Genomic DNA, 27965 nt, shown 5'->3' on the forward strand with positions numbered 1-27965 from the left:
TGCCTGTTTTTGTTACCGCGGCTGGCGTTGGCTGCCTCGTAGATAGTGCACAGAAATATATCCAAAGGACATATGTATCCGAATAAGACTCATTTAGATATGGCATTGCAGAGTTATCTCGCAGGCTTTTCGTTGTGTCTGTTTGGCTCATAAACTCTCATGCTTTCACTTGCGGCCTTCATAAACTCAGCATATATGGTCCTGATAACGTGCACCAACTGGCCCACCGAGATGTATTACTCAACTATCCCGAATCTGGCAAAAGTTTCTGAGTTGTCAACAGTCAAAGCATTTGAGTTCTTGTATACTGAGAACGAATTCACACAGCTTTACATTCATAAGTGTTCTTTGCCATTGGCTGATCACCGCCTTCGCAATGTCCCGTATTACATTACATATTACAATTCCAGCTTAAAGCTTCTTGTGAAGGTGGTCCTATTCGAAAACCCTATATACCCGGTGTCATTATCCTGTTTGTTCCGAGAACTGGTCATTAGAAAATATAAAGGCCTGCATTCACAAAAAGCTCTTACGCTATATTTGTTCGCAAGAGGAAATTGTGAATTCGATCGCCATTCCCCGAAGTAACAATTTGCTTATTTCTACGTACGTCCAAACATGTTGTAAAAGTAATCACTCTTCTTTCATTTACGATGGCAGTCATGTTTTCTTCATACTATAGTTGTCAGCCAAGATGAAACAAAAGTGCATTTGACGAAAGCAACTATTGCAGCAACGGAAGGAGCAGCCAAGGCAAGATGTCAATTCTTTATTTGATGCGTGCTTATGACATGGATTGCATGTATTGATCTCTAAGCTGCCGGCGGAGATATTTTCCAGATTCCGACTTCGGTAATTCTTCCATAAATTGTACGCCGCCGTGGAGATGCTTGTGTGGCGCTGAAGTTTCTGGGGGAAAAAAAGACAAAAACGGATGCATAGCCAGTAGTAATTATTATTTTTATCATACCTATTTGAAATGTCATTTAGACCTATAGTTAAGGCCGGTAGCAGCCGAACAACGTACGTAAACTCCGTAATTGTTACATCTATAACATTATCTACATCACCAAACTTTATTACAACTTGGTGGTGAAGCCTTGCAAAATTTTCGCAATATAACTTAATGACTCCAATAACTCTTATTGTGATAGGACTCAGCCAATGTTTATTGGCGTTGATGAAGCCTTACGAATGTGACAAAACCGACAGATAGCTTTTCTATATCCAGTACTTGACATAACACTATCATCATTTTCACCGTAATTATCCTTAGCTATTGAAACTGCTAATTACCCGAATTAGAGAGGCACTGGTTGTAAAGAAGGTTCTTTTTTCTCACCGTATTTCAGCATGTATAATTCTGTATACAGTGAAAATTTCACCAGGGACTACTATAACCCTGATCGTTGACAAAACCACAAACTCAAATTGCTTTGAAGGTAATTTTAAACCTGAAGAAACGCTCATTATATCGAAATATATTTTCGTACCTAGAAGAGATTACGAAGCTGACTGAATCTATTTAAGTATAGCATACCTCACAAAAGTATGTGCATGATTACCTAAAGAAATTAAATGGTTCACAGTGCCAATCACTATCTGAAGGTGATCGCTGCCAATGGCGGGATCAACCACAGTGCAAGAAGGCACGTAAATACCCGAGCTAGCAATGTTACTATTAAGACAGTGCGCGATTGACAACAACGACAACAACTACAACAACAAAAAAAACAGCAACTTTAGAACTTAAGCAAAAAAAAAATTATTGGAAACAGACCAATCCCACAAACGTCTCCCATATGAAACAGCGTGGGAGCCCCGCGACACATAGTGAGAATTCGTCCCCCGCAAGCAATGCGTTTTTATTTTAGTAAGCAAAGTTGGCTAAAATCACGACAACAAGCATTTATACTCCAGTCGAAATGCAAGTGTTAAATGAAAAATTGGTACGTAGCCGGCAAGTGTTATTTCGAATATACTGAGATATCATATTGAGAAGACGTAAACTGATGAACTTGCCACAGCTGATAAACTTCTCGCATGAAATTTGGGCGTTGCGACAGTTTGTTTGTCTAAATACTAAACCTGCATCTCCAAGAAAAAAAACGTCGCAAGTTCTTTAAATGACAGCCCTTATCAGCTAGCATTTAGGTTGCGTAAAAATAGCAGGATATAAAATAAATCTGTAGTCTGAGAAAGTATTGAGCGACAATGCCACTGTAATATTATTTGGTGCCATATGTTGACTACGAACAGCAGAAACTGCTTGTTCCAGAACAATCTTTCAAAAAAGTAATTCCTGATAAGGGACTTCCCATTGTTGTTGCAGAGTTATGAAGACAACTAGAATATTCACATTTAGGAGACATGCTGTGCTAATGAGTCCTAAGGTTCATGTCCAAATGCGGCTTATATATAGGGAATTTGAATCGAAGTGGCAATCACAGCGAAGCCCGTGAAAAGTAAAAGGTTGCGCTAAAGCTACGTCAATAAAGGGAGAATGTTCTTTTTTTTTTTTTACTCATTCAGATATCGCTTCGTCCTCGTCTTCATTCTCCTTCCATAAGTCGCTCAAACCTTGCGCGTACCCCTATATTAGAAGTAGCATAGGACGTGGTATTGTATAATTTTGCCCGTACTCTATTCACCGGATGGCCATTGACGATGCCAACTCGTCGAAGCCAAGCATGCGCCCTCTGTGAGCCTAACGAATCCACCTCCCAACAACACCCGCCTTTGTCTAGCCAAACCAGAATGCCACTATATCATCCACATCCGGGAACGGCGACATCAACGCCACCGACGGCTACCCTGGTTTCCCTGCTCGACGTTGCTTCTGACAAAGCCCACAGGCACGCGCAGACATCACCGTTATATCCTTGATGCTCTTCCTGAACGAACGCGCAGTAGGTGCATAACAATGATGAAAAAAAAGAAAAAAAGAAAGAAAGAAATGCTCAGCTCTTCGTTGACTGCTCAGTTGTTGTAAGGCAACGTGGGTATTAAAACGAGTCGCGGCGCCACGACGCCGCCCGTTGTGTGAGCTCTGTGCGTGGGGCACGTACCGGCGACCATTTCGCTGAGTTGAGTCGCCACCTCGTGCGCGGGCATGGCGCGCGCCTCGTCGGTGAGCACGACGAAAGCCCTGGGCGCCTCGCCCATCTGTCGGTGCGGCACACCCACCACGGCCGCCTGGCGCACAAATGGATGGCGCATGAGCAGGTCCTCGAGCTCTGCCGGCGCCACCTGCTGGTCCATGCACTTGATCAGGTCCTTGATGCGGTCCACGATGTACAGCTGTCCCAGCGCGTCGTAGTGGCCCACGTCGCCTGCGTGCGTAGCAACATGGCGTGCGCATGTACTCGCGGCAAACGCGCTGCTGATGCGTCGTGGAAAGACGAAAGCAACTCGCTACTCTTTGACGATGGGCATAACGCTGACTTATATCGCAACAAGCCACGCAGGTAACCGATGCCATCTGGGGAGCTTCTGGTTAGGGCTTCGCTTAACCAAGTTTCGTCCGGAGTGTCCGCCGCCGCTGTTAGAGCGACAGACAAGGGAAATGTTTCAGTTCCAACGGAATCTAGGGACCTGTTTAAGCACCTTTTCCGTCGTTTCTGGTTACGCGAGTACAATATCTTCAGTATCTCAACGCATGCCTCTAGAGTGAGTATCATTAATAAGACATTGTTTTTCCTCTTTAAGGTTGTCTATGGCACCACACACTTTCCCAATTGGCTTAATTATGTCCATCTACACGTAAAGCAAATATCTTTCAGGCGCAGCCTCGTCACAGTACTGAGTGTTCCATGGCTCGACTTCATAAAAGCACGCAGTACTATGTGTGCTGCGTATATCGACCTATACGCCAGACTTCGTTTCGCGTGTTCTACAGTACAGTGTCGATAATTCTAGCGATTTCTCCTTCCCGTTTCTCCCAGGTGTTATTATACGTTTTACATACAAAGCCTCGTACGCTTAATATGAATGTAACATTTATGTAGCGCTCTACGGCCGTTCAAGAAAATGGAATAAAACCGTGAAAGTGTGGCATCTGCCGATTTCAATTCAACGTCAAGAATGCAATAGACATTTACAGCAATTCACAAAACATTGAAGAGAAAATCGAGAAATCTTCTAATCAAATGAAATGTGCAAGAAGGTTACTAAGGACTTTTATAAACACACTCTACATTTGTTTAGGAACTATTGTGTATTAGCTGTTCATATCTTCTAACCAATGGTGTAAACTTCCTGAAGCGTGCATACTGATTGGGCGATTGGCCGATGCATCGTGCTTGAACAAAAATGCACCGATACACAGCCTCTATTAGTAGGGGTAACTATTGCGGTGAATATCGAAGTCAGTTTTTTTTTCTTTTTTTCTTTCCCTAGTGCCACTATTGTTGCACTGTTGATGCCCGCAAGTCCCGTGTAAACGCAAATACCAAGTTCCACGCCTGATACGCTCCTGCGTATGGTTACATCTGTACTGTTCCTTAATTACTCACTGAAAATGCTTGCATTCACTTGCGAGCAATAATGCGTGTGGAACTGCCTCAGCTTTCTGCAGTTCGCAGCGCTTTCTCCTCCGTGGCGTTGTGCGCTTAAGATGCCTGATAAGTTGCTGCATTTGACAGCACGATGTCGCAACAAATCTGTTATGTATGTTCATAAAAGTTTCTTGCAATGCTTTTTGCAGGAAAATTGATGAGTTCAATAAGTATTCTTACTTATGAACTGCCTGTGTTTTCGATTGTTTGTTTTAATTATGAATATAATACCAGAAAAAAAAAACCTTACGTTTGATTCTATGCGCACACACATGCGGCGAACTACTTTGACATCTGTTCAACCGAGACGCTGTGAGACGAAGATCTCCACAATTTCGAAGCGATAGCTTTAAGGTCCCTGTTGCGCAGTGAGCATGGCGTCGGCGGCGTTGAGCGTGAGTTGACCGTGAGCGAAACGTGTCTACCAATCCTAGCGCGGCGCGCCGACTGTGCGTGGGAGGGGCGGGGGGGAAGAACCACGAAGCTTGCCTTCCTGCATAGCTTTCGCCGCAAACGTTTCTCGGTAAAGATTACGTTGCATAAGCTGCAGTTCCCGGAAAGCGTGATAAGCAGTCAGGGACTCTTTAATGCCATCGTGTTCCACTATTAAAGGCAAACCTTAAGCGTCTCCAGAGCTTTTTTCTTGTTTTCCAACGAGTGCTATCCACGCACACAGTTTTCTAGGCCATTCGTACGTTCTCTAAATTGTGCCACCGGTGAAAGTGCAACATTAGCCGGTGGGAATGTTGCTGTTGACCACAACAATCGACGTCGAGGCTTGCATCTACGTGTTAACAATGCTGAATATTTTGTTTATATACTTTGTAGCATCTTCTTTGAATGTTATCATCCCTACTTTATTCACTTTTCGAGTAGATGCTTTTGGCAGCCTCAAAATGGCACCCACGACGGTAATTTCAGGCGATGTACGTCAAGGAGGAAATGACATAAGCCCACCCGTGTGATACCAGCCGTCCGCTTCGATAGCGTTCTCAGTGGCCTCCGGTTTGTTCAGGTATCCCAGCATCATTTGGGGCCCACGAACCAAGATCTCGCCGTCTTTATCAGCAGGCAGCGGCTTTCCGGTATCGAGGTCTAAAACCTGCAGAATGCGAGATTGTATTCACACGTGCATGTACGAAAGGACGACGGCAGTCTGCAGCTCAGAATGGGAGCTCATAGACAAACTGATAACATGAGAAGACGCCAAGCACAGCATAGGGGAATTACTTGTACTACTAATTGAATAAATAAATAAGAAATTAATGGCAATGAAAGTGGATGAAAAAACAACTTGCTGCAGGTGGGGAACGATTCCAGGTCTTCGCAATACTCGAGCATTCAATTAGTAGTACAAGTAATTTCCCCTATGTTGTCCTTGGCCTCTTTGTTGGCTTCTCATGATATGATTACTAAAAATCGGTCCCTTCGGTTAACCCCCTTTTCTTTCACGTTCAAAGACAAACTGAGTAATTTTGAGGCAATACCATAGCGTAGGCCTCAGAGTCATATTTTAAAATATTGTCATAAATGTCAAATATTAGGCTACATCTGCCAGTCTTGTTTAGAAGGTGTCTCTTCATGCCCTATCTAAGTGTACCCCTTTAGTTGCAAAAGTCCCCTTAATTCAATGTCATCCTTTGGGCATCACCATGACCATCATCTAGCTATCGCATGCCGGTCGCTACCACGAGTATTAGTTGGACACTCCACGCCAGCCAATTAGGAAACTCTCTTACGTAACAGTTTTGTGAGTATACGGAAACTGTGGTCGAGTACACAAAGCTTTTCGTTCGTAAGTGCTTCTCGCCATTGGCCGGCAGCCTGCACTAATAATGTGTCCAGCATGAGAATTGGCTGGAATTTGATCTTACGAACAGTTCGTAACCTAAGAGCTTTTTGTGAATGCGGGCCGCGGTTGGTCACCTCAATAAAGCGAAAACACAATCTATATCGCTGGAAAACTGAACGATGCACAAAAGAAGAATAAACATAGAATATTCAGATCCAACGCACATGTTGGAATATATGCAAAGCGAAGCTTAAGCAAAACGGTTCATTAAATGCTTTGCAGCTAACGGCGATGCGTACAATTTAACGATGACAGAAAAGTGCCACACGTATCGAGCAACCTTTAGGGATTCTGTACCGCGTGTGTGACAGTGAGACAAACAAATTCTGGAGGATTGGCCAAGAATAGGCACACCCCCCGTGGCACATACCGAATGGCTAAATCAACGAAAGTGAAGTAAATCAAACAATTCGCGAAATATAAGGAACAATCCTACTGACATATCGGTGTGGTTTAGACATATTTGTAAGCCGACATTATATATTCATGTTTTATGCAGGAATCGTGCCTATAGTGGGGCATGACCGTTCTGGAGGATCGGCGAAGAACCCATGGGGTGGCATGTGTTGCATGAGTGTATAAATCAAAGAAACTTAGGTAATTTAAGGAATCCACCCGTTAAATATAATTCGCCTTTCTATTAACAGATCCGTGTGCTATAGAGATGCCTGTGAGCCAACATTATATGCTCAGGTTTTATGTAGTAAATTATGCTTTTGTTACGCAGAACACAGATGGACATACGTGGCCAGCATACAACGTCCATGTGAGCGACTTGGTGGCCCGGGTGCCTTCAAACATCGTTCGTCCGCAAATGTATTCGGCTAAGCAGCAGCCACGGTCAGGAAAGTCTGGGAGGGTTCGCAAAATAGAGATTCCCTTTAAATGAACGAAAGTGCATCGTCTGCACTTTTACGATTGTCCTATTGCGCGTTCAGACGCGAGTCGTCAAGATAGAGCGGTGCATTCCCAGTATTTGATATTTTACAGGTACATTAGAAAAATTGAGAACTGAATAAACTTAATAACCCATGTGACCGGTGGACATAATTCCTTATTTAAACGCCGTGTGGAGCTCATGCTTGTAGCGCTAACAAGCGTAGTACAGAAAGGGAAAATGTAGAGAGTTAAGTGCTGAGTAAGGTGTATGTTTTTCTGTTTGTGTTCCCTTCTGACCAGAGTTTAGCTGTGTGTTATGAACGCACCAATATGCTCAGACATCTTCCGTATGCAACCAGACCCTATGTTTTCACACCCTAGCCATAGACAGCGAAGCTGTCTATGGCTAGGGCCTGGAAAAAAATGTGTCCGAGGTGTTCACAAAAATAAATCATGTGGGCCGATCCTGATGATTGTGCAGAAAGGGTCCGAGCTCAATGGCACATACCTCTGTAGGCTCGGGAACCTGTTACGCACCCTTGAACTGCCCTTGTCACACGTGGGACCCAAAGAGATCTCAGGCACAAGGGTAAGAACAATTGTTTTTGAAAAAAAAAATGTTTTGTACAACTTTTTCAAAAAAGGACTGTTAAAGAATTCTCGGCGCCAACTGCGCAAACGCGCTAGTGCCAGTGCTCGTGCGTTCGTCGTCGTCGTCTTCTTCCGCAGCTGACTCCGTTGTGCAAAAAACTATCAGCAGCAGCAATGGCTCGAGCGCCGTCGTCATCCACAGCGGGCGTAGAATTTCACTTCTGTCGTCGTAATGGGGAGGCCGAGCTTACAGGGGTATGAGCCATTGCATAAGGGGGTATGAGCCATTCGTTGCCTTGCGTGACGAACACGTTTAATAACAGAGGTGATACGCGAATGTGTGTGCACACCTATGTCGCCACGATTACCACAGATTGGGACAATAAATATGTTCGTACCTTTGTTCAATACTGTGAGTCACCTCTGTGTCGTGCGCTAAACAACTTCGCTGGTCATCCACCTTCACAGAGTTAAATGGCTCATGAATGTTTATACTCATAAATCATTTGAGCAATTCCCTAATGAGCAATACTGTTGAGTTACATTTTGTTACGTCAGTGCCGTTGCGTTAGCCAGTGTTCACAGCACTATGTAAACCAGGGCCCACATTCACAAAGCCCCCCTTACGCAAGTGCCGTCAGTCGTGTATGAGATCCCGGTAGCGACCGTCTATCACGAGAGCGTTATGATGAGTGGTGGGAGCCCGATGGCCAACCAATGAGAAAATGCTCCTACGCGAGATAACTTTTGCGAATGCGGGACTTGGTTCGCTCGTAAGGAGCAGTGCGGGCTGCTTACGATGGTGATGACAAAGAAGGATGCACAATGATGAAGGCAAGTTCAACATTCTCGACATTCTCATGGTTATTAACAAAGTCCGAACAGGTCATTCAGAAGTGCCATCAAGCTTTCAGAGCATGGCTGGAGTTCCGATCGAATCCAATTGAAACTTCGGAAAAACGTGCAACGAAGAGGCTTTTGTATGAGCTTCTCCTGCGTGAGCAGCACAGGTGCCAAGAAAGGTCTTTTAATTATTTAAAATCAGCGATAAGCCCTCATCCGGCTTTTACGTCCCCGTTGCCCCCTCCCACTGAGCAGAGTAAAAGCCTAGAGCCGGCTAGCTCAGGCCCACCTCTCTGTCTTCCTTCAAATAAATTCTCTCTCTGTTTACGACGATGTTCAACACCTCTGCGATTGAAGTTATCCATTAATTGTATTTAGTTGGAACTACAGTAACCTTGGTATCACTTATAAGCAAGCACACCAACGCTTACCGGTATGATGTGCTAACAGCGGCATTATAACGTCATTGCACGCAAACAACTGAACCAGGTGATCAATGATTCCACTCTTTAAGCATTCGCTAAACATTCAGCTCTTGCTTTTTCTCATTTATCTTGCAGTTGGCAATGTTTGAAGAAAGAAAACGCCATCCGCTATTTATTGTCTCGAGGAAGCAAATACAACATGCATGACCACAAATTTCTACACCGGAAGGTTGTGTCACAATGATAACATGCACGCCGATAAAAATCCGTGTCATCAATAACATGACTGCATTGTATGTGTGATGTACGTTAAATATACTTACAACTAGTTAGACAATTACATGCGTTTCTATGCTCGCAACAACTCAATGGACAGATTAGGTGATATTATTCCTTGAGATGATTTACTGAATGTCACGACTACAATGAATGCATCTAATACTCGCTTTTTTTTCAACGCACCTTTACTTCGGTCAGTGGCATTGGATATCCAACAGTCTCCGACGAGACATGGTGCAAAGGCGTTATGCTGACCATGCCGCTCATCTCTGTCATTCCGTACACTGCGCGACCAAGAACACCAAAACAGGGCTCACGTTCATTCCAGGACGTGCAAACAGCGCAAGTACGTCACGCAGTGGACATGCACATGGCGTCGAGTAGAGTATTTCGTTTTCCATACTGGGCCTTACGGCTTTTGAGCAAGACTTAGCGCCGCTGAGACTTGTCGCATAAACGTGGTACTGGGGGTTTTGGAAGTTGCATTGTGCCTACTTACAAGGAACCACTATTTTAACTGTCATCCATCCTTCCGCGTGTGCAGCGGCATTTTCCACGCTTATTGAGGGCGATATGCACTTAAACATTTATTATTTACCTTCTCTGTTGACTACCAGATTTAGAGGTGCTGTTTCCTTTCCTAACTACTCACTGTTTCCTTTCCTCCCCCTCACCTGTGTACTGGTTTTTAAGTGCTATCTGGTTTAAGCATTTTCCACGTGGCCCTCCCGATGGGCTGATAATCTTCTGGGAGCTTTCTTGCCTGCCTGTGGAAGTAGCCACACCACCTCTTGATAAGAAGGAGATTTTGCCATTATTTGAGGAGATTTTCCTAACTGACAGTGGTCTAGCAATGTCGTTAATGACTGTGTTGAGCAGGGTTCGGGAAAGATGCTAACGCGTAGCGTGAGCAGCCTGCGAAGCTCCAGCACTTTAAAGGAAACCTTTTCCTTTCCCTCTCTCGTCTCCTCTATCTCTGTCAGATTCTTTATTTCAGATCAGGAGTGGGCGCTACAATTCTAACAAATCATAAGTTAGACAAGTGAATTCCCCTTTCTCATACGCTGGATGTTGTGATCACAGAAATTACACTGACAGGCTGACGCCTGTGCACAAAATTATGTACTGCATTTATTATGAACAAAAGCCAACACGCCCAACTTGCCGTACTAATGCACAAAGCAACATTAGCCGAACTTCTTAACTTAGTTATGATATTGGAAGCAATAATCGTACCTATATTACCAGCATGGTTTACAGCTATACGTTTTATAAAGGCTAATATTGTTGTTCCAATGCATGCGAGTTGGTCAGTAGCTCTTAGCATCAATAAGTATCCCGCCGTTATTTGCTTAAAATTAGTTGTAATTAACACACTCAACACCGTTGTGCGTCGTTTCCTTTGTTTCAGTCCTCCATGGCCTTTCAAACGCACATTTGCACAAGGACGCACACAATTTCATATATTAACATTAAAGGCTACACTGGCAGATTTTTTTTTTATCTGGAGAGATGAGCACGTTCACAGGTACATTCGCGAACAAGCAAACACAGAGCGCGCCGCATTATTGCATTTCACGAGCCGAGCATTGCATGCGGTGCGTATGCTGCGACACGCCCGATTCAACGTACCTGCAATAACTAGAGGAGAGGAAAATAAAGAACGAGAAGACCTGCGCCAGCGAGAGGCGTTGAAGACTTTAACGCAAGACATCTCGCCAACGCAGTTTTCCCTTTACTTGGCTCTCATCCTCTCTCTCGTCTTCCATCTCCTTGGTCATAGCAAATGCACTCGCGCAGACCTAGGTGCAGACCCAAGTGCTGAATCGTGACATTACATGTTCGAATCACCAGAATTACCTAGATAACTCTTTAACTAACATCCTAGCATGGTGCCAGGAATGGGGTATGGTTCTAAATAAAGACAAAACGAACTTCCTTCGCGTATCACGCAAAAAAGTTTGTTTCGATCACGGGTATCACCTTGGACAATCACCCTTACTTGAAGCATCCAATTTTAGGCCCAAACAATGAAACCTACCTTTCCTTCGACCGTTTCCTAACCTTACGTGAGGCCTCCTTGCAGCGAAGGATCGATGGAGGAAGCAAGCGTACTGTTAAAGCTCCCTTCGTCCGTCCTCACGTAAGGGACGGTTGCCGCGCGCCTGGGTTCGAGATGATCTCTTAAGAGCTTTACGCGAATACCACTATTCAGTAGAAAGATGTTGTGTCGTCGCATAATGTTTAAGTTGAAGTGCTATTATAGAGACGCGCGTGCATGCTTTCTTCTAGTTTTATTTACTAAACGTAAAAAAAGTACAACAGTATAGCGCAATACTTGTGGCTCCAGCAACGCTGGCACGCCGGCGTCTTGCAACGCATAGCAACGCCTAGGAACGACACTCATGCCGAAGTGCGGCTGATACGAACATGCCTTGCAAGACGCACCGTGCTTGCGCTTCTCCACAGGCCGGTGACAGCGCGCATGCGCAAACAAACGTCACGTAGCTAAGCAGTGAGGTGAAGCGCTCGTTCAGGGCCAGGAGCGGCGTAAGGACGCATGAAGGCAGCTTTGGACCTACCTTACGCTGAGGAAGCACCAAGGAAGCCTTCGCTGAGGGCCCCTCAGTAAGAAAGCTTTCACAGTGGCATAAGGTGGCCTCACCGGAATGGAGGCTTCCTTACTGAGGTAAGGAAGATTTCATTGTTTCGCCCTTCGATACCTAGGTGTAACAATAACTAACAATCCCTCCTGGAATTCACATGTTGAAAATATGTGCTCATCCGTCATTCGCAAACTGTCTTTTACGGAATAATCTTTCGAAAGCCCCCGCTCAGGTTAAACTACTGCCTTATAATTCATTAATCAGACCTAAGCTCGAGTGTGCATGCGTGGTGTGGGATCCATATAGTATAAACAATATTTAAAAACTTGAACAAATTCGAAGTAAAGCCGTAAGGTTTATTTATTCAAAATTCTCACCGTTCGATTCACCGTCTGAGCTAGTGATAAATAACGGTATCCAACTCCTTGAAACAAGAAAAAAACATGCGTCGATAATATCTTTAAAAATTGGCACTTGATCCTGCACGCTATGTATCGTTTCTAACCACATGCCGCACGCGTCACTATCAACCCGGTTCACTAACCCCTTACTTTGCTCGAAATGACACATTCAAATTTTCGTTTTTCCCGCGTAGTTCACGCAAAGCGCGTGATGGTTGGCCAGTAACTCAAACGCATGCTATCTTTCTTTTTACCCCCTTTCGTGCTCATTCAGCCTTTGAAACGAACCCCCTCCATTGGCGATTTTCTTGATGTTCAATGCCGTAACGCACCCCTGAGTGCCATGTATAAACGGTAAAAACGAAAAAAAAAGACATTGAATGTACAAAGCTGACGTAAAGCCCCCTTGAGATCGCAGTGCAAGATTAATGTCGTAGCAAAGGCAAACAAAAAAATGGCTCTGTGCTTCTCCAGTAAGGCTATGGCACATTAAAATTAAATTATGGGGTTCTACGTGCCAAAACCACTTTCTGATTATGAGGCACGCCGTAGTGGAGGACTCCGGAAATTTCGACCACCTGGGGTTCTTTAACGTGCACCTAAACGTAAGTGCACGGGTGTTTTCACATTTCGCCCCCATCGAAATGCGGCCGCCGCGGCCGGGATTCGATCCCGTGACCTCGTACTCAGCAACCTAACACCATAGCCATTGAGCAACCGCGGCGGGTAAGGCTGTGGCACATACGTGCTGCCAATCACTCCTGTGACACCAATCACGCGTGGTCTCTTGTACCAGGAGGCGAAGTAGGCATAACGAAACGGCTGCAACGGTGGCTTTGCTGCGAATGAGGACAACTGCGCCCTCATTTCCAAGTCTCACGTCAGCAGCTGCCACTTTCCGTTGACGGCGTTTATTCTGCTCACCTGATAAATGTGTGCTGAATGGGCTCTTAGAGCGGAAATGTGCCATTCGGGCTCACGTAAGGACCAGCCCGTCAGGCTGGGTGAATCCGCCTGCACATGGTAAGCTGACTATGCATGGCCTTGGTCCTTGGCAAGCTGCAACTGAGTGCAGCTTGCCATCGGTTGTGAACTGTTCGACTGCGTTGCACTGACTGTCCCGTCCCGACAAGAGCTGTAGTGAAAAACGCAGAAAACCAGTCGCCTTTTGTCATGGTTGCGCACGTGGGTGTGCGAAGGCTGTGTGCGCACAACGAAAACTAACCAACGTGGAACAATCGTTACGGCGGGCAGCCTCGCGGTGCAAGCTACGTGAGAAATGTGCCTGTGATGGTAAGCAAACGCCAGTCTTTCACTCAACGACCGCACCGTGGAAGAGAGTCTCGAGGTTGAATATGTGAAGCAGGTCCTGGACGACCACATCCGGCGTAACGCTGCCGCCGATGCCGAGGGTACGCACGCTCGACACGTTGGTGCGCTTCACAAGCGGCGACTGGGTCACGATTACGGCGAACGTCGGCAGCAGCGGAAGGAACGTAGCCTGCGAACGCACCGAGTTTAGACAGCGGCTTTAGTGTTTGTCTTTTGTTCAGTCTGCATATAAATAAACGACACTTTCTGCCCCCTGCCCTTAACTTTAGTTCTTCTGGTTCACGAAGCTACAGCGAATAAACTTAAGGGAGTACGCTAGTGGGGGGGGGGGGGGGGGGGTTTACGAATAAAACCTGCCCATATTTACGGGAGAAACACTAACATGTGACAACAAGAGCATCTTAGCACACACACATGACATATGGCTAGCTTTCCTTAAATATACTGGTGCTGAATTGTCAACGCTTTTCAGAAGTATTTTTTTTTCTTTTCTTTCGCCTTTGGCTGGTCGTCTTCGCTAATGATATGTACAGCGTAAGAATTGGCTGAAATTTTCTTTCATGAACAATTCTAGTGAAAGTACTTTTTGTGACTATGGGCCCTTAACTGTACAAATAAACTCTGCACGTGGCATCGCTAATCTCGAAAATTTGGTTTTCTCCATTTTATGCAGCAGAGACGAAGACGAGTGGTTGCATGGTCATCGGCACAAGCTGTAATGTTTACCGTGTACGCGTCGGCAGGCTCCGTAATCACAAAACTTCTCTTATCTGAGAGCGTTTCCTTATTGGCTGGCCTTCAGCAACCGCCACATAAACTAGTGATTTCTGTGATAGCAAGGTGATAATTTCAGAGATGGCCAATCGCTAGCGCCACTTACATCGGATAAATTTTGCGAACACGGGACCAATTGACTCGGAGTTAACATAGTTGCAATATTTTTTACCTCTATTCCCAATACGCAAGCCGGAGGGCCTCGGATTGTTCGAGACCGCCGAGAAAACCAGAGAGTCCCACTGGATCGCGCATCACTCACCTGGTACCTTTGGACGGAGGCGAGAAGCAACTCGACGCGGAATCCCGGAAGAAGCACCACAGTAGCGCCCTCTGCCAGCGCTATCAGCGTGAAAAACACGCCCGAGAGGTGCGTGCATGGCATCCACTGGGCGAGCACGTCCGTGTAATGCAGGATCTGCTCGCCGTCGGCCCTGCGCCACCACAAGCAGCGCCAGCGTTTGCCTTCTGTCCCGCGTCCCCAATCATTGACCGCAACAAGGATAAGTGCTGGGAGAGTTGGTGTACTTGATGTACTAAGGCAAAAACCAGCGATAAAAGACGCCCACGCAAGACACAAGGAATACACAGGACGAATGCTCGACATCACAACCGAACGTTATTGCTGATACAAAACCCGCAAGGTCTCATCTAGCGCGTGCGCCACCACGAGGCAATGCTACAACCATCACGTGCTACATCATTCACCGCACATGCGTATACCACACTCACGGTTCAAGATAGGACTTGAACATGTTACAGAAAGTAGCCGATTACAATTAATTCATTCAAAAATGTAAGGCATTACAGCGACCAATTACTGCCCCCCCCCCCGAAAGTAATTGAGGAATTATTAAAGGTAGTCGATTGCCTATACGTTACTTCTCTCGCAGTTTTCATTAACATTGTACAAGTACAGTAAATAGAACGAGCTAGCATAGCTCTTAGAACGTGTCCTCTGCAACGCTTCACACGGTATTCATCTTCACTATAGCAATTACTATTAAAAAGAATTTAGGTCACCATCCCTCCTTTTCTTGTGAACACATGAGCAGCGATAGTAAAAACTCGCTAGATATGCGCGCTGTAGTGAAGGGCGCTGTTGTGAACACCTTGGTGACTCGATGCCGCGACGCTCGCGTTCAGATCCTCTATAAAGCGCAGCGCTTCATTTTTCGCTAGTGCTCGGAAAAGGCACTTTCGGTGCAGAGCGAATGAAAAGCTGAAAAAATTGTCCCTAGCTGATTTAATGGCTTCAACATCCAAAGGGGGCATCACTGCCGCGCCATGGCAGTGCCGGTTCAATAGGTCGGTCAACAACTGGTCGAGCGTTAACACGAGGAAACAAATATACTGAACGTCCGCGATGGCCCTTCGGAACGTGCACATTTGTAAGGTTGCTGCGTTGCACGACCGCGGGCGTTCTACAGCATTTCCTGTCAAATTAAAGTGTTCAAAAGTGCGTCGGCTGTTACAGCTTGTCTTGTCAATAAAGTAATTAGTTACGTGTAATTGGTTACCGGGTAAAAAATACCGGGCGTCGCCGGGTAAAAAAAAGAAAGGTATTCGATCAATTATCAAAACTACCAAATAATGCAAGTAATTACCAGTAATTTTACATGTAATTCGTTGCGTGCAAGTCTGCTCTACATACGCACACTCCTTTTCAGTTAAGGCGAGCGACGGTGCGCCGATGCACATGTATGTGGTACAGTGCTCGGCGATTGAAAGCGATATTCGGAGTGCGTGGCAGCCGGCGCTTCTTGCGCCTCCGCTGAGCGAGCCAAGCTGACTGATTGTGGTATACGATGAAAGCGAGAGAGCCTTTGTAATGCATTCTGATTGCATTTGTTCATCTATCGATCATCCAGCGCTCTCCGGGGGCCCGACAGGCGCCGGCCGCCATACGGATCGCGTGTCAATCACTCAGCACTGCCAACATCCGCCCTCGGCGTACTGAAGCCGCTTCTACCTTTGACGCGCACCAGACTTTTCGGCCTATGACCATCAAAGGCAAATAACGCCGTAAAGCGGTGAACTCACTTGATTGTTGTCTAGAGGACGGCGGTATACGCGACAGTATATTATTGCACATGCCGCGCTGCCACGTTATGCAGACTGTTGTGCATTAGATAAAAAGTCACCGTGACACTGCGCCCAGCACTTTGTGACGGCATGCGACTCATCTGGGCTCACAGAGCTGCTGTTGCCTTTTGCCTCCTCTTAGTCCTTGTGGCCTGCCCTGGTGACGTATTCCCAGACGATCGCTTTGGGCGATACTATACACCACTTTTGCATGACGCAGTATACGGCGCGTTGTATGATGCTAACGGTTTTGCTCAACGAGCCTATCAGCGTCCTCCGAAAGCGATATCTCCGAAAGTGACCATTCGAGAATATGTCTCGAGTTCTCATTTCATTTATAAGTTGCTGCTAAGTTAGACTTTGTAAAGAACTATTTCTACATTACGCACAATACCTACTTCCGATCCCCTTTTTTACCCTCGTTTTCACCCTCTTTTTTTTACCGTTACCGCGCCAAGCCAGCCTCTTTGACCATTTCAAGTCAAGGCCTGCTGCCGGTTTGGCGGTACGAACCTTGCGAATATGCCAGAAGACCCCTCTTTTGCGTAAAATATTCATTAATTTCTCTGCGTCTTTAATGTCCATTGATTTTTAAAATGTCATTGGCACATTTCTTTTTTTATCACCTTTCGTACGACAAGCAGTATGTGACAAATTATAGATAATTGAACAGCTCCTGCATCACACGAGCTATTGAGTTGAGCTATCGTGTTCACACAGTGAAGAACTGGGAAGCTTACCAGCAATATATGCGGCCTGTATGATGAGCAACACAGCAACAAAGAACGTCAAGTGGAAAGTCAGAAAGGCTGAGATAATCTCATGGGTGGTGGCAGTGGAAAAGGAACCTTTAAGACAGACAGACAGACAGACAAAGAACTTTAATAAAACCTTTAACCTTTAAGAGGAAAAACGAAATCAGGACAAACACAGTTTATAGTAACTCAAAGGGAAGGTCATTACTTTTCGAAGCGAAATCAGGATGTCTTAGAACATGCACTTATGAAGCGAAAGATAAGAAGGAAGAAGTAGCCAGCGCTTGCTGCGGTAAATCTAGGGAAACGATGGAGTATATTTGTATTAGAATGTGAAGATGTCTGCCCAGCAGTCGATATAGGAATCACTGGGCTCCTTGAAACCGTTGGGTTAAGCGAGAGCAGGGGGAAAGTAAACATGTCCGCAATAAACATTAGTAAGAGGTATTGGAAGATTGGTGGAAGAAAAGTAGCGAAACGACAAAACACGGAGACGTAGAAAAACAAAGTTCACAGTAAGGGTTCAGAAACTTTGGTTATGAGAATTCATCGCGGGTCTCTCTTTCCCCCTTTTTTAAAACATAAGGAGCACATTGGGCAATAAAATAACAAGAAATTGGTGGCGCAACCCACCGCGCCGTTCACCAGGGGACGCTCATAACACCCATCCACCCATTCTCAACCTGGATGTGGTTGGGCTGGCGGAATCCCTGCCACAGTCAGACAGTTAGTCTGTCAATTTACACAGACGACATCTGTATCTGGGCTTCAGGAGTAACTCGCCCGCAGGTTCGCGCAAGGTTACAAAAGGCTGCAACGATGACGTCTACTTATCTGCAGAGACAAAGCCTCGGAGTTTCAACAGAAAAATGCTTATTAGTCGCCTTCACGCAAAAATCGATGACCGTATACCAGGTGTCTATTAATGGCGAGCCTATCTTGTACAAGAAAACCCACTGATTTTTAGGGATCATTGTAGACCGTGACCTTCCTTGGAGCACCATTTATCCTACCTAAGGAAGAGACTCCTTACGATACATCTTTTCAATAGCCATCGCTGGAAAAACATGGGGACCATCGGTGTGTTCTACGCCTCAACTGTACAAAGTGCTCTTCATGGGTTTCTTGCGTTACAGCACTCTGGTGCTATCAAGCACCTGGAGAACAAATCTCACAGTGCTTGATAGTGTGCAAGCTCAAGTGCTTAGAACCTGTCTAGGTCTACTGCGATGCGCATGAACCACCGCAACCATTGCAGTCGCCAGGGAACATCCCATCGGTATGTATATCGCCATAGACATGCTTAGAACTAATCTTCGACACCTTTCCCGACTCCAGTCTCAACTCCTTGCTCCTCTTTCGGAAATTAGACCAGAGGCAACTTTTTCGAGCATTGTAGCCTCCTGCCGATCTTCTCTTCCATCCGATTTCACGCCTGCAGCAAGATCACCTTGTCCTTTATGATCCAAGCTCCTCCTTGTCCTTTAAATGCGGCTCTCCGTTCCAGGAGTTGGAAAGAAGTCCGACTTATGCCCTGAGTCAAGTCGCTCGACATATACTGCATAATTCATACTCTAATCGAGTTCACATTTATGCAGGTGGCTCTTCGACTCTAACCAGTTCTATACTAGAGCAATGATTATTACTGCGACATCAATATGCAAGAAGTTCAACATGAACCATATCACAACATCAACAGGGTCCGAACTTGCCGTCGCCGTAGCGCAGTGCCTTATTGTGCATCAACAATCAACAAATCACTGGGCTATATTCTTTGACTCAAAGGCAGCCCTGCAATTACTCTTACCAGCTCTGTGCCACGGCCCACATGAACAATTGGGGGCAGAGATACGATTACACTGCCATCAAGCGATGGGCACGACATGACTCGACGGGACATGAGATGGCTCGGCGTGCATGATCTCGAGGCGCACGCCGCGGCTCGAGATTATGCACGCCGAGCCATCTCCGACACACTGAGAACGTGGACCAACGGCTGTCGCGAAGAGGGTAGACGGATATCCAAGAAACATTCGCAGATCTTGGCGCACTACAGGAAGCAGAGTAATCACTTCCCGCCCGCACATAAGTGCTTAAGTAACAAGCGGTGACCTGGAGAAGAATCCAGGCTAGAAACCTCCCCGCGTGGAATACTGCTGCACGCCAGGTATCCGGGGACCTAGAGCGGGACGGCAAGTTATGCCCGTCGGACACGCAAAACTCGCTGAGTCACATGGTGCAGGGGTGCAGGAATAACTCAGACGTACCACAGTCATCACCATCGCCACGCGAAACCGAGCAGAAAAAAGCAGAACAAGAGGAAGAGTCAGAAGACCAGTGGGAGGCTCTGCTGGTTGAAGACCAGCTACGGTTGGTGAACAGGGTTCGGGTGGCGGCAGCGAGCCAAGGCTACCTGGACTGAGGAGACCACTCACCGCTGGGCTCAAGTCAAAGAAGCCTGGTCAAACAATAAACCTTATTCTCTTTCTGTCTTGTGTTTTTCGGGAGTCTACGATTTCAAAGAGCGAAACCGTCATCTGCAAGTACACGCAGCAGTATTTTGTTGAAAGAACTAGTTAAATAAATAGTGATGCCGGTAAACTCAAGAGCGGAATCCACATATCATCGTTCAAACCAGTATTCAATGTAACAGCCTTAACATATTCTTGTGTATGATTCTTTAGATGTACTTGGTGTAACCCCTTTCCAGCTTTGATCTCGTGTGAGAATGGCAATATTTCTAAATAAATAATACTAATAAGTCCATCTGCGCAGAGAATGTCGTCATACCGTGCACGCTGCCAACAGCAGCTACCGGGTGGTGCTTGTAGTCGAACGGCATCGCTCACCCGCTCTGGACGATCTGGCTGACGAAGTTGAAGTGCGAGGAGACGACCCCCTTGGGCAGGCCCGTTGTGCCGCTCGAGTAGAGCACGGTCATCGGTGTGTCTCGAGGGTCGGTGCGCGGGGGCCGATTACCGCCGTCCGTCCCGGCGGCGCGTCCCTCTTCCAGTAGATCGCTCAGAGTCGTGTAGTCGGCGCTCTCGCCGAACAGGAACACTTCCTGGGCACCAGACGTGAACGACGCGAGATGTCAACTGCTTCGGATTTGAATAACCACGAAGCAAGACGCAATGTTTCCAGTGCCTACGGGAAAAGTTAGGGTACCGATCAGGGATAGGCGTATGCGATGCCTTTGTGCCGTACGGATTTTCTATCAATCTTGACCAATTTTTTTCGAGGCAGCGTCAAGTAGCGGCCCTCGTGACGCGCCAATGGAGCATCACCTGTGTAGCTCCGGACGGGACAGAAGGAGTTGAATGTGCGAGCGGCCAACGTCGCGTTACTTTATTCATTCAAAACACTTGTGCACTGGGTGTAACTGCAGTCGCCAGCTTTCCTACAGGAAGAAACAATGAAGTCCTTTTTTTTTCAATTCTTTGAGCATGAACGTGTGCCTGAACGTAAGGTCACAAAGATGTAGCGCTGCCGTCACGTTCAAGTTCAGGCAAAAGAGAAAACATAATCTACAAGCACTATAGTGGCGTGAATTTTCTCTGAAGGCCAGAATGGTACACGTGGCTCGATTTCTCAGGTTCATAATTATCTCACCGAGGATAATCGTTCAAAATTCAAAGAAGTTCAAAGAAGCGAAGAGGCGAAGCGGCACCTCGCTATTTTGCCGGTACTGCCATGCCTTTCTACGAACAACAACAAAAAAAAAAACAAATCCTCTTGCTATGCGGGCCGAATGAGCTACCGTGCAACAAGCCAAATTATTTTGTAATTTCTTGCACAGTTCCAAGGAACTTGTGCAAAGAACACCATAAGGAAGTTCGAGCGCTGACGGTCTCATTTGTCCTTACGATAAACTAGCCTTGGTAATTAAATCATAGCCCCGCTTCCTATGGTAAATATGTTTACGCAAGCACTTCAGACGTGTTCATGCCATTTACAATATGTTGACACCATACATATATTACGATGAGTAGAGGCTGCTCCTTCACTCAAATTCACTCTGACAGGTGTTTGAGGTTAATTATTCACTGCGAAAAGGAACCCGTATGAACACTCAAAGAAATCTGCCCTTTAACTGTCGCACCATAATTGCGTTCCATTGATTGCAACGCCGATGCCTTTTCCGCAATGCCCGCACGAAGTGGCGCGTCTATAATTGCCTCGGCGCATGTGCATCGAGCTGCATAACATTTCCACACTGTTCTATCACTACAACAGAAGTGCCGTGGTGCAGTAGTTAGAACACGTGGCTCGCAAATGGAATGTGATGAGCTCGAACCACGCTCTGGTACGAGGATACTTTTTTTGGTAAATGGCATATTTTTATGACAAACAGCGACACACATACTTCCTCAACTAGGACCGCATTTATGATAGAGAAATGGTTATCGCCTGTAAATTATTTCATGAATTGTTATCCTGCGCCATATCTCTTCTCTTTACATTGCACAAAGGTAAACATTGATTTATACATGTATTCCATGGCAAGCAACATCGTTCGTGTCGTAGATCACCAAGGGTGCGATTCCGCTTGGTTTAGTTATATCGCCTACAAACAGTATACAAGATGGCGCTAGAGAGCCCGCAAGCTTTTCCATCTTTTAATTGGATAAACTTAAAGTACGTGTTGGAAGATTCAAGCTGCACCAGCTGCGATCTGTAGTTCTCAATAATTGTTTTTTTTTTCTTTTCTCAACCATAGCAAGACACATTTGCTTCGTTTCCTGAAATGATACGATGAGGGCTATTTTCGAAGTAAATCCAAAATACCGAGAATCTGGTTTATCAAAAGTTACAAGACATCGCAGGCGCCTTGAGTCGTATATTTTGGAAACGATTATCACATCGTATACTATCATATATGTTCTTCAAGTATTAATACTTGCTAATACATTGCTAATTAGCAATTGGGGTGTTCTAGGGATTACGACATGTGCCGAGGGATGCATAATATCAAGCGCGGTATATCCTTTCCAGGTTAAATAAGTGCGCCGTTTGTATTTGGCAAGCTGAGCAGGTTAATGGAAAACTTGCCTGAATGCTGGGCACAGATTCCTTGCACTCTTCGACCTTGGGCGCAAGCTCCAGCTCAGTGACTACAAACATGGGTTGCGAGTCATCCAGCTGGTAAAGGAGCTCTCCTGCAATGACGTGTGCAACTCTTGGGTAGCTTAACAGGCATCATAAGAAGACACACCAACTCCGCAGCCATGAGTCAATGAATACGCCAAGCAAATCCAATATCATACGCCTCCTTATAGCGGGACCTACTAAATTCAGTAACCGAGGTGTCGAATCGAAAAAAATACCGGTTCGGTTTGGGTTCAGCGCGCACCGATTTCGTTCCGGTTCAGTTCTGGTTCTGAGAAATGAAAATTCATACCGATTTCACGACGCACATTACCGTTGAGACAATGCGTATGCATCTCAGGCATTTTGCTAGGACCCCTTCCCACCACTTGGCGAGCCTCACTGCTGCAAGGCCCTGCTCGACATTTAGCGGTATTGTCAGTGCACATCGTGCGTCGTTTACTCCAGGGTACGCACCTGCGGCCAAGCCAGCGTTTCCTCCGTGGTGTTTGGGCCGTCCGCAAGTACATATAATGATTCCAGGACTACAGAAGAAGACAGATATACCGACCCCGGCTCTAAAACAGCTGAGCTTACTTCTTTTGCATGAAAAGTACAGCAACCACGTGCACATCTATACCGATGGATCGACTACGTCGTGCAGTTCTGCTGGTGCCGTGGTTATACCAACGCGAGGAATGACACTGCGGTTCAAGACATCGCATGTCACGACCTCAACGGCGGCAGAACTAACAGCCCTGCGTCGAGCACTGGAATTCATTCATTCTGAAACACCTACAAAATGGGCTGTGTTCTGTGATTCAAAATCAGCATTTCAGTGCACGCAGTCAGTTCTCCGAGACGGATGCCATGACCAATTGACATTGGTCAATGACATTGGTGAATGACATGACCAATTGACATTGGTCAAAAAGGTCACGAGGTCGTTTTTCAATGGGTACCTGGCCATTGTGGAATCAGTGGCAATGATTCCGCCGATAACGCTGCTCGCACAGCACATCAAGAAGAGCACAGCGTTCCAATTCCGATTTCGAGGACAGACGCCGCAAGGCAGCTTCGACACCTGGCACGCAGTCTCACACTGACCGAGTGGAACTCGCCAAACTTACGACTTACACGACTGCATCGACTGAACTCCTCCCTGTAACTCCGACCTCCACTCGGGCTTCCTCGACGTGAAGCTACGCTTCTCTGTCGCCTTTGGTTAGGAGTTGCCTCCACAAAGGCATACTCTACATTAATTGGAAGGACTGACAGTGCAGCATGCGAGGTCTGTGGCACCGAAGAAAACATCAACCATTTGTTGTGCCACTGTCCACGATACACCCCAGAGAGACAAGAACTTGCCAAAGCTTTCCAAAAACTGGACAATCGGCCGCTCTCTGTGCAGGTGCTGCTGGAACACCGCCCCATCGCCCGTCGGCCAATAAAGCGATGAAGGCGCTTTTCTGCTTCTTAAGGACGACGGGCTTGTGCGACCACCTGTGGCTATTAATGGAATTTCTGTAAGACCACACACGTCAGCGAACTCACCGCAATTTCCTTCTTTCGTTCCCTCCTCTCTCTCTCCCTGTTATCTTTGTTTCCCCCTTCCCAATTCCCCCGGTGTAGGGTAGCCAACCGGACGTTATTCTGGTTAACCTCCCTGCCTTCTACTTATCTCTTTCCCTCCCCCAGACCGATTCGACCCGCTAAACTTTATCTTGCTCTATGGCGACCAGAGTCGTGGAAAGGGGCCCTCCATTCCATTCCCACTCCATTACGAAGAGTGGAGATCCCTTGATTCCACTCCTTTTAATTCTTCGGAATGGGGAGGATTGGACCTTTCCCACTCCTGGAGTGGCTGAGCTGAACCATTCAATTCCTCAAATTCCAGTAAATAATACCCTTTCTCCATAATTTTTTACTAATCGCGCTTGCATGCCCCACAACTAAAAACGTAATTCTGAAGAATAGTGTTACGGGCACTTTTTTTCTACGAGAAACATGGTTTGCGGCCTAACATTTCTACAGTTTGTTGTTGCTTGTAATCTTCATAATGTTTACTGTTTTAAAAGAAGCCTTTTGTCAACCAAGAAGGAGCTGCCGCCGAACGTGATTATCACGATCGCCGGAACGACCATCAAGCCAACACAGCAGATTAGGATTCTCGGCCTACTACTTCAGAGCGACGGAAAGGCACAGGCCGCCATCACAAAGATCAAGACTACATCCGAACAGATACTTGGTATGATTCGGAGGGTATCAAACAGAAACCGAGGCCTTAAAGAGGACGATGCCATGCGCCTGGTACGCGCGTTCGTCGTGTCGCGGGTTACCTACTCCGCCCCGTATCTCCAGCTGACGAAGGCGAATAGGGACACCCTAAACACGATGCTTCGTAAGGCAACGAAACAAGCACTGGGCATACCCATATACTCATCCACGCAAAAACTGCTAGACATGGGGGCCCACAACACGGTGGAGGAGCTCATCGAAGCCCACCTCTCTAATCAGAGAATCCGGCTCAGTCACACGGAACACGGACGAGCCGTCCTACGCAAGATAGGATGGCAGATCGAGCCAGTACCCATCAAGACGGCCCTTCCAGAAGACTGGAAAATGATAATTCAGACAAAACCCCTTCCCCGGAACATGACGCCAGGCAAGGACCATGAGAGGCGCACCGCGCGAGCCAAAGCCCTAGCCCGTAAGCTAGAAGAGAATCCCAGGGTCCTCTACGCGGACGCCTCGCTCCGAAAACACAGTGACCGTGCAGCCGTGGTGGTTACTTCAAAGAAGAGGCTGATCGTCAGCGCGTCCCTGAAGACAACAGACCCCGCAGTTGCCGAAGAAGCGGCCGTAGCCCTCGCACTCGCACAGCCGAGCGTGGGCACCGTAGTCACCGACTCAAAGACAGCCTACAGAAGCTTCCGCAGGGGGGTAATCTCCTCCGCGACCCGAGCCATTCTAGCCAAGCACAAGCCTCCGGGAAGAGCCATAGAGCTCATGTGGGTCCCGGCTCACTCGCAGGTAGCAGGCAACACCATCGCCGACTACCATGCCCGAGAAATGTCAATCCGGGCCGAGCACGAGCCGGAAGAGCTACCGCACCCGGTTACCAGCTTTCGCGACATTACCCGGATGTACCGAGAAGAAAGGTGCAGGCTGCCAGAACCGCACGCCAAACTCACCAGGCAACAACAGACGATCCTGCGTCGAGCGCAGGCGGGATCGCTTGCGTATCCCGTACTGATGAACCGCATGTACCCTGCGGAATACGATATGCTCTGTCCTTTTTGCAGAAGAGAAAAGGGCACCCTGCCGCACGTCTTGGCAGAGTGCACAGAACTCAAGACCCCCCCCTCCTCCCCTTCCCACCAACACCCCCAATCCCCAACCCCTTGAGCGATGGGAGACCTTGTTATCCAGCCCCGCCCTACCGATTCAGCTCGCACTGACGGACAGGGGCCAGGAGCTGCTGGAAACATATGGGTCCCGTAACTAGGGAACCACCCCGTCTGGTGCCTGCGTGCACCACCGATTTATTTCGGGCCCAGTGAATGTTGCTTCATCATCATCATCATCAATTTTGGTTTCGGCAGCCTGTGCCTATTTGCTGTGGAAACAATCATGAGCCCACAAACGAAGAATTGCGTGAACACTCGTATGATATAACGGTAGAGCACATGCCTGGTCAATACAGTACCCATGCCTAAAGGGAACCTCATTTCAGAAACCCATATACGAGATGCCCACTCAAGACAGTTACACGTACAATAGGACTAGTCAAAACGATGAGCAAAACGCGAACAAGATGAAAGCGGGACCCAACATTTGACGAGTGGAAGTCCTTTTTTTAAGGCCTTGTAAAAGGCATGTCTACTTGTCGAAACGCTGGCTCCTGCTTTCATCTTGTTCACGCTTTGCTCATCGTCTTGAATTTCCATCTCTTGCATTCCTTCTGTTTTCTCGGTACTAGTCAAATAAATACATAAAACATGATTGTCTAAAAGTTTATTGTCTTGTTTGTCAAATAGCACAAACAGCCATATTTCAGCTGCGCGGCTTAGAAGTCACGAATATGCGATATGTTTGAAAATTATATATTCAGTGCTTGCGATCGAAATATCTCCAAAATATTTCGATTACTCATGGCAGGCTAAACTGCGGTCCGCCCTTCCGACCCCTCGCCCCCCCCCCCATCTCTCTCTCTGTATCTCTCTTTTCATCGAATAAAACGAAGGGATAGAGCAAAGGCTCACTCTCTGTGAATTCCTTCAAAACAATAGTTTAAAAAGTTCTCTATAATGATTGAGGCCTTCATAGGTGAAATTGCTTCGCCGTGTTTACACGGATTTTATTCTATTTACGATTACGCCAAACAGGACGATAATTTAATACTTCATGGTGCACCGAGTTTTCAAATTAAGTTAGCTTCACTTTTCCTGCACACATTGCGACGCCCTCGCAACAGCAGCGATTTTTTTTCCGCTGCAGCCACAGCGTGTGAAACAGGCTTTAGGCGGTTCAGGGGCGCTATAACGTAAACCTATTCCTAACTTTTCTATTAACAATTTTGCAATCAGCATTCCTCGATTGGTCAAAGACTTTTTGGGGCCACCCCCTCTTCGCCGATCTGCCACGCGACGTCACCATATCAGCCATCGCTCCACATCTGATATGACGGGTACACATTGATTACGCATGATTAGACTAAACAAAAGAAAAATAATTAGTTCCGTTTCGACGCCTTTTCGCCTTTAGTTTTCTACCATTGCTCAAAACTTTTCCGACTGCGCCCACTTCGCCTGTCTGTCGCGCGACGTCACAAAACTGCGAAAGCTCGCCGCGCCAAAGTGACGTGTACGCGTTAAAGTCGCATTACTGTGCCGAACAAAACTGAATTTTTTTTCTGAACAGCTGGAGACTTCCCCGTTCCGAAAGGAATAGAAGATGGCTGTCCGCCGATCACTCAGACACTGCTACTCGCACTTGCCGGAGAAAATGGGTTTATTTGCGTGTAACAAAACTTCTTGCGAGGCCGTGTAACGTTATCGAGCCCTTTCGGCACATTTACGACGTCGCTCAGCCAACTCGTCTTTGCTGAGGATCTGTTTTAGCGGCATTCTTAACTTCCCTTTGCACGCCACCACGATTTTCGACCAGCCACCGCAAGCTATGTAAGGGGAAGCGGACAAATCGCAGACGCCGGCACCACCCTCTTCATCCGGTTATCTATTTTCACCGCGCTGGCTCGGCCCCATCAGAACCCTCTCCCCTTGGACGTGCTCCTCACCTCTTGTCAGCCAATTAGGTACGAAAAATGTCTCAATGTAAGCAGTGGTATTCGTTCTGAATGCAAACAAAAGTCACCTACAAACGAGGACAGCATTTAATTTGGCTGTTCAGACAACGCTGCGGTTCACCGCCTGATGCTTGCGTCGGCAGTTACGTAAATTTGATTTCAGGAGATCGGAATAAAAGGATATTGGAATA

At 46.7% G+C, this 27965-nt stretch overlaps 1 protein-coding gene across 4 annotated transcripts in view; it reads right to left on the bottom strand.

Moving 5' to 3' along the window:
- Nucleotides 1–759: 759 nt before the first annotated feature.
- LOC135916549 (luciferin 4-monooxygenase-like) overlaps nt 760–27965 on the bottom strand; it is a 148690-nt gene continuing 121484 nt past the window's right edge. For all 4 annotated transcript variants that reach the window (XM_070528138.1, XM_070528131.1, XM_070528126.1 and 1 more), the window contains 8 exons: nt 22431–22537; nt 20228–20442; nt 14801–14972; nt 13762–13933; nt 9609–9709; nt 5514–5658; nt 3069–3332; nt 760–909 (listed from right to left, as the gene is read on the bottom strand). In XM_070528138.1, coding sequence (XP_070384239.1) covers nt 785–909; nt 3069–3332; nt 5514–5658; nt 9609–9709; nt 13762–13933; nt 14801–14972; nt 20228–20442; nt 22431–22537 — 1301 coding nt within the window. In that variant the 3' untranslated portion in view covers nt 760–784. The remainder of the gene's footprint in view (nt 910–3068; nt 3333–5513; nt 5659–9608; nt 9710–13761; nt 13934–14800; nt 14973–20227; nt 20443–22430; nt 22538–27965) is intronic.

This window comes from Dermacentor albipictus, chromosome 1 (assembly GCF_038994185.2).
Source record: "Dermacentor albipictus isolate Rhodes 1998 colony chromosome 1, USDA_Dalb.pri_finalv2, whole genome shotgun sequence".
NCBI lineage: Eukaryota > Metazoa > Arthropoda > Arachnida > Ixodida > Ixodidae > Dermacentor > Dermacentor albipictus.